This window comes from Nicotiana attenuata, unplaced genomic scaffold (genome assembly GCF_001879085.1).
Source record: "Nicotiana attenuata strain UT unplaced genomic scaffold, NIATTr2, whole genome shotgun sequence".
NCBI lineage: Eukaryota > Viridiplantae > Streptophyta > Magnoliopsida > Solanales > Solanaceae > Nicotiana > Nicotiana attenuata.
Genome location: NW_017673539.1, coordinates 98,163 through 106,424, shown reverse-complemented (window position 1 = coordinate 106,424; position 8,262 = coordinate 98,163). Strand labels below are relative to the sequence as shown.

At 33.0% G+C, this 8,262-nt stretch overlaps 1 protein-coding gene across 1 annotated transcript; it reads left to right on the top strand.

Annotated features, from left to right (window-relative positions):
- Positions 1–2,171: 2,171 nt before the first annotated feature.
- Positions 2,172–2,552, top strand: LOC109216670. The gene has a single exon (XM_019380844.1). It carries the CDS (start codon positions 2,172–2,174, stop codon positions 2,550–2,552), a length of 381 nt encoding a protein of 126 aa, XP_019236389.1.
- The last annotated feature ends 5,710 nt before the right edge of the window (positions 2,553–8,262 follow it).

The window sequence follows — 8,262 nt, the reverse complement described above, 5'->3', positions numbered from 1 at the left end:
TTCAGCTTTCCTATAGGTTCTTGTACTTCTATGCTTTTGGTAACTCATTTGATATCTATAAATATATATATTTATTTATGTGGTCTTAGCATAATAATAATTCTTTCGTTGTTGAGATCCATATCATTCTGCTTATTCATTTATTGTACATATATTAGATCATTAATATATTATATAAATATTCTTTGATTTGTTTCTTACAGATGGCAGGTGCAGGATCTAAAAGAGATGGACAATCTAGTGGTAAAGGAGGAAAATCAAATAAAAGAAAGTCAATTGCCATAGAGCGACAACCAGTTCAGTTGCCTCCCTTAATCCCGTCACGACCCCTCTTGTCTCATAATGGACCACTTCATGTAAATGAGCCTTCCTTGTCTCAACCTAGTCGTGAAGTCAATCGATCTCAGCCTCACATCACTGGATCTATTCCTCCTATAATACTACCACGACCCCGCCTATCTCCTACTGGTCCACTTCATATAAATGACACTTCCATGCCTCATCCTATTCTATGTGAATTCCAGTTTGAAAAGCTAACAAATGATAACATATGCTGGAAACTTAATACTGTACTAGTGGAGTTTGCTATCAGATAACTCCTTTAATTATTTGTTGGTATAACTACTATACTTTATGTAGGTTTGATCCTCATAAGCAGTTATTGAAGGTATTGCTATTTGCATTCGTAGTAAATTTGAGCGAGCTAAACCTTCTTGGAAGAAGTTCCCACAATCTATTCGCGATATGTGGTTTGAGGAATTCAAGGTAAGGAAATTTATAATCTGGTTCATATTCAAATATTGTTGGTATGATGTTGTATGGCTAATGCAATTTTAATTTGATACATGCAGAAGAAATTCATATGGCTACCTCACTATAATGTAGCTATACGGAACAATTTTGAGAAAAGAGCAGCGGCAAGAATGACCCAATTTTTTCAAGATATTAGAAAAAAATGAATCGTGATTCAAATGATGGCGCCTCAGTTCATACAGGTGGTTGTATACCTCATCGAGTGATTTGGAAGAGAATGGTAATATATATATATATATATAGATATAGATCTTATTTCTTCAAGAAAATAACATCATATTCAGTGTTGATAATATTGTATTTTCCTTTATTTCCAGAAAGAAGCTACTGGAAAAGAACCTTCAATTGCGGAATTTTATTTTCAGACTCATCGCACAAAAAATGAAAAATGTTGGGTAAATGAGAAAGCTGAAGCTGCTTATGTAAGTGTTCCTTCTTTTACTTTTTTTCGAAGCATTACCTCAGTGACAACATATGATATATTTGCTCAGATCAAACAATTGCTCAACTAAACTCAACAAGAGCACACGTTATTTCTGAATTCTGTGTAAACTTGAATCCGCTGCTCGTTAGATGCTGGCCTGCTGCTCGTTAGAAATTTAAAATGATTCCTTTTAATGAATTGTTGACATGTGATAAGAGTTTTTTTTATACCATTAGTGTAATTTAACATATTTCTATTCTAGTTTACCAATTAATACTATATTAGATAGAGTTGTCTCAATACCCTTTAAGTGACATGATAGCATAAACATTTTTACCATCGTCAATGCATAGAACTTAAAATCACTTAAATCTTGATATTTCTTTTATGAAAAACATAGAGGAAAAGATCTGTTGCTGACCTACTAGTGCAAACTTGCAATTGCAATTGTACTGGTGGTTGTTCATGCTTCCTTATCAAACTTTTTGGCCTTCTTGCTTAGATTAAGTATATTTCCTAAGGCTTACTTCATGTACTATCGTTATGGACATAATTTTTTAAGTTATGGATGATGAGAATTGAAAAAGGAACTTTATTTACATAGAACAAAATACAGCAGTGCCTTACCGTGGAGAAAGTGCTGCTTAATATTCTTCTTTAATTGCCTGGTTCCATATATTTCACGCACAATACTCATCTGTGAAATGCTTTATACAGAGTGCTAGCTTAGCACAGCGTATCCACTGTCCACTCTCTATCTACATCATCTATTTACGTTTGTAAAATATTTCCTTTTATTGGCATTATATAATTTCTCAAATAACTTACTTTGGTGCAGAATAATTTTGAAAGAAAGAAACAAGAACTATCAGCTTCTCAAAGTGCATCAACTGATCAGGTAGGTGACACTAATTCAGCAGGCCAATTAAGTGAAATGGATATTTGGGTGCAATTTGTTGGTGGAAAGAAAAAAGGAACGGTTGCAGGCCTTGGCTCCTTGGGTCGATCAGTAAAAGCACTTAAGCATTCAACATCTACTTTACCAGGAGAAATTGATGAGATGATTAAATCTCAGGTGCATGCTTCCAATGCTAACTTATATGCTCAGTTGCAAGAAGAGCGGCGCAAAAACAAAAAGATGAGGAAGGAATTAGATTTATTGAAGAAGTATGTGAATTTCAATGCATCATCTTCAAATGAGTTATCATCTCAAGAAGACAATCAAGAATTTGAGGATGGAAGTGACAATGACTCTGATAATGTGAATGAAAGTGGTTCTAACCCAGGTAACGTGAATGAAAGCGATTATAATTAGGATTGAGATGTTCATTAGACTATTAAGTTTTACATGTGGGATATTTTGCTTTTTGATGAAGGATTATATGTTATTAATATTAATGTTATGAATTTGGGATATTTTGCTTTGTGATGAAGGATTATATGTTATTATTATTAATGTTATGAATTATGTTTTTTCTTTGGAAATTTTACATGGTGATTTACCTACGAATTATTACTTGGGAATTTTTCTGGGATTTTACATGCAAATATTTCATGGGAATTTTCTTGCGAAAATATACTCCTGCGGATTTTACTTGGAATTTTTAAAGGAATTTTCCTGCGGAATATTTTTCATAAATATTCACAAGAAAATCCCTTTCGTCCATAAATTTTAACCTCAAAATTTCCTACGGACTTACTTGAGGATCTTCATGGGGAATTACCTGCGGATTTCTTCCTACATAATTTCCCAAGAAAAATCCTTTTGTTTACGAATTTTTACCAAAATACACCTGCGATTTTTTTGATATGTTTCGCTGATAAATCCGCAAGTAAGTTGCAACTCATGTTTTTAAAAACCATTTGAATTTTATTTAAAGGAATATGAAAATACAAAGAATTGAGCGTGATCGGATTAGACCAATACATTTACAAATCAAAGTTGAGAAAGTGGAAATGTCCTCGATTTTTATATCTTTTAACGTATTAAAAAGGCAGACCGATGCATAAGGATGCAGGATTCAGAAAAGGACTGCACCCCAAAGAATGTGATGTAGATCGTCTATTCTAATGCAAGCATTAGTGACTGTTTCTACGGTTCTAATGCAAGTATCATAGACAACCTACCCTAATACAAACATACAAATTATAGACGTGTGATTTTCGACTTATAATTAGAACTTTTCTAGTAATAGAAGCATCGATCATTAATGTAATAATTGTTCTTTGTTCGAGTTTTCAATGATATTGAAGCATAGTTTTTCTTCACTCATGTCTTTAATTTCCTTAAACTCAGCTAGGCATATGAATGAATGAATGTCATCTCGGGAATTTGGTACATTAGATATTTGATCTTCTTTCCTCTGCTATAGGGTTCATTTAATTTATAGCCGATGACCAGAATTAGGTGCTGACACTTTTTGACAGTTTCACGTATGAGACTAATAATGGAGAGTCATCTCATGTGGTTTTAATTAGTTAGGTACAATTATAAGACTAATGACACTGACTTATTTTGTATCATAAGATATGTATGTGGATGCCAGTGATGAATATTATTGAGACGCAATCAAGAAAAGATAGGAATTGACAATGTCAGAAACTACTAACGTACAACAACCACAACACATAGTACAATAGGTACAAAACGTAGAAAGTTAATTTGACAAGACGGAAGTAGCTGTGACAATATAATGTCATTAGCTAAGAAACAATATTACTATGACTATTAGTTATCAATCAATATAAATGGAGAAACACTAACTGAATCAGATAATCAATTATTTTGCTTTTATAACCATTAATACGTCAATTATTTATCAAGTTTAGTGACTATCAAATTCAAATGAGTTGAAACTTCAACCTGGAGTGGTCTTAAAGAAACTACTCAAAGATTCTTTTGAAGGTGAAAGCATTTATCAGTAATAATATATATACTAATGAATGACTGTTTATATTTCTTTATTTTTCCCTTTCCATTTCTCGTGAACTTTCTTTTGTTTTTCCTATTTCTTATTTTTTTTTCCTTAAGATAGATGCTGCAATAAAAAGATTGTACTTGTCAAGTCTTTTCTTTTATATGCATGCATGTGTTAGAATTTGGATAGTATTTTTCAGAGGACCGCGGTACAACACTAAATATAGATTCAGACGAATTTAATAGCTTATGTTTAGACCTTATATTTGTATTAAAAAAATTAGTAATATATATTTAATTACGAACCTAGTAATTGTTATGTCGTAAAATTTAAAATCTATATATAAACTTCATATTTTGATTCCGGCAATCCGCCTTTAATGTTTTAGGGTTTGGCCATGACTAATGGCTTGTTGTTGGAGCAAGTAAGTCGAGAGTACGTAGATAGTCTAACGACATTTCGTGAACCCTTGAAAAGTGCGGGTCCCTTTCACTTCAATGTAATTCTTTGTAATTTAGGAATGGCTTTTCAAGAGTAAGATAGGCCAATATACATCTATACAATTATTTCTCAGAGCAAGCTAATTTGAATGTCTATTTTCCTAGCTTATTCTCAAAGTGACATTTATTTCTACTTTTTTATTTTATATGACACCATTATTATTATTATTATTATTATTATTATTTATTTAATTAGAGAGTCTTTTTTATTTTATAATATTTTTGAATATTTTTTATTACTAAAAATTGTAACTTATAGATGACCTTTTTCTCTAGTTTCTAATGGTGTATTTTTTATTTTAGAAAAATTAAGAAAAACAAAATTGAAAGGTCGTTTGACACCGATCATACTTCAAAATTCCTCCTTTTTGGAAATGGATAGAATTTTATTTTCTTGCATTTAAACTTTGAAGACATGTCATACGACATGAATATTCTGTACTTCCCATTACAAATATTTTTTCGAAGTTTAAAAATTAAGCTCAATATTTATTAAACATGACATATTTGTTAAAGAGGATATAGTGCTCGGGATGGATTGCAACACGTGAGTTTTTCGGGGTTTGTGGGGGGGGAGGCTATCTTCAAATTCTTGGAAAAGAACACTACAAAAAGAAGGGCACGTTGGCCATAACATCAAAGAGAATAGAACAAAGTTGGGGTTCAACATCAGAAGCTGAATTGGCACTCACTCGCACTTGAAGGGATGAGGTTTTATCATCCTTTGAACCATTGAAAATCCTATGAAGAAAAGAGCTACACAAAGAAGTGGCTGAGATAAGTCAAAGCAACATACTTGTCGGGTCAATAGAATGATAAATTCTGCTCTAATTTTTTCAAGCCTAAGATGAGCTTAAATGAAACGACATGAAGAAGAATGAAGATTCATATAGCAGATTTCAACTTAATTTAAAATGAAATTTTACGACAACTGTTTTGTAGACGTTTACTTATGTCACATCAATTTCAACCAACTTCCAACCGAGAAGATCGGAAGAATCGCTCTACACTAGTTTCCGAAATACCACATTAATCCTATCACCAGTAATTCTAGGTTATCAGGGAACACTAAGCATCAAAATTCAAAAAGCTCTTTTTTTTAATCAGCAGATTTCGCTCATCAAGTTCTGCTCGTTAGATTGGAACATAGTTGTTGTTGTAGTAATAGTAACTTTTTCAAACTACAACTGGTTCTTTCACCTAACTAAAATAAATATGGAGCAAAATAGGTAATCTATGGTATGTCCAATTATCTTATAAAAGACCAATCTTGCTGTAGATATAGTTGAGGAAAACCTATATGGTTTCCTTTATTGTTTCATGACTCATCAAATACAATAAATGGGAGGTAAACTTCCATTTGCATGGCCACTTTCTAAGATATCTTAAAGATCCGACAACACACAAACATGTCCACTACACCATTCCCACATTTGGTGATCAGTTTTCTTCATATGAAATTCCAATCTCTATGCAAGAAAACTAGGCTCCACACTTCAATCACTGTTCTACCTAAATCTCTGCCATTTTCCCATGTGACTCTCTCTCTCCCTCTAATTTGCTTTTTCAAATTCTTATATATTTTGTTTTATATGGTTACTATGCAGGTGTTTTTGCGAATAAATAGATAGTGTGAGACATGCATTGGATGAACATGTGTATGGGTGTCAAATGAGCAGGTTGGGCCGGATTTACACGGATTGAGCCAATTTTGGACGGGCCAAATGGGTTGAGTCAGTAAATGAATTGGTCAAAATTACTTAGGCTGAGATGGATTGGGTCAAGATAAGCTAAAATTTGAGTCATAACCTAACCCGCCCAACTCTTATCAAGCTTTAATTAATATGTGTTATTTTTTTATAAATTGTATAATCACTAAATAAGACTTTTTTTTTGTTACAGTCATATATAACATATCAAATAAAAATGAACTATTTCTAAGATATTTTAGCAAAATTATTCATGAATCAATTTGGGCTAAAAATCAACCCAACTTTAAATGGGTTGGATCGAGATGGCTTGAATTCAATAAATGGGTGGGGACTTGGGCCAAATTTGACAGCCCTAAACATGTGGATTAACTTTAGACTCCCAATTAGTGCAAATTGATTTCTCAAAAAAAAAAAGAAAAAAGAGAGCTTTGGAATTATTGATTTCCTATTTTTCTAATTTGATTTAACCATATTGGTATTTGAAGCTAATTGGGCTTCATGTTGGGTGGGCCCACTAAGGGAGGTAAAACGATCTTTATTAGAAAATTTTTCATTCTCAAAGTTCGAAATCAGACCTTTGATTAATGGTGAAAGGATCCTAACAATCACAACATACTTCTCATGATAGTACTACTAATTTCATGATATTTGCATAAATAAGATCATTCCGTGCAACAATTTAACTTTTGGCCATGTTTACAAAAGTTTAGCAAAAATAGCTCGCGCGCCAAAACATGGAGCTTATGGATCAGAACATGGCCGCAAATTCTGGCGAATTGACAGAAGTTTCGATGAATGAGCAAATAAAAGATGTACATGTATGAATTGAAAGGTCCGAATAATCAACTCTGCAATCAGTTGTTAGAATCAATAGATTACAAGTCCTAGCGGATCAGCAAGACTTTAGTACAAATTGTGTCGTAAATTGCTCCAACATCACTTAATTCTACTTTAACTTTGGACATAAAAATAAAAACCAAGATCCCTTGAATATATATGGAACAAAGGAAAAACATATACCATGATCGAGCTACATTTATCTTTTGTGATATTGGTTATAGTATTAAAAGGGGAAGAGGATCTGATACTTGAGCTATGATATGGAGAACAGAGAGTGTAGAGAGAGAGAGAGTGGAAAGTTCCGGAGAAGTTTTCTGTTATTTCTCATTACCAAACATGTGTCCTTTTACATTTATATATCTTCTATTCTAACTAACTCTAATACATGTATAATTAACTATCAACACTAAGCTAACAGTAATCAACTATGTACAAACATCACTGCTTATGTACAACTCCACACTTCACATACTAATTTCAACACTCCCCCTCAAGTTGGGTGATAAAAAATATTTATCATACCCAACTTGCTAACCATTTTACTGTATAACTGCTTCCCAAGTGCCTTAGTCAATATGTCTGCTATCTGCTCCTTACTGGGCACATGAGCTGTTTTTATCATTCCTGTTTGCAATTTTTCTCTAACAAAATGGCAGTCAATTTCTTTGTGCTTTGTACGTTCATGATACAAAGGATTAGATGCAATATGCAGTGCTGCTTTATTGTCACAATATAACTCCATGGGAAAATCAACTTTCACCTCTATCTCCTCAAGTAATCCTTGTAACCATACTAATTCTGCTACAGTTGTGGCCATACTCCTGTATTCTGCTTCTGCTGAACTCCTTGAAATTGTGCTCTGCTTCTTAGATTTTCAGGAAATCATTGAATCTCCAAGCTTTATGCAGTAACCTGTTATTGACTTTCTGTTAACTGGGCATGATGCCCAATCAGCATCACAAAATGCCATAATCTTGCCACTTTGTCTGCTGCTCATCTGTCTGCTGCTCATTAATAGACCTTTGCCTGGGCTGTTTTTCACATATCTTACTACT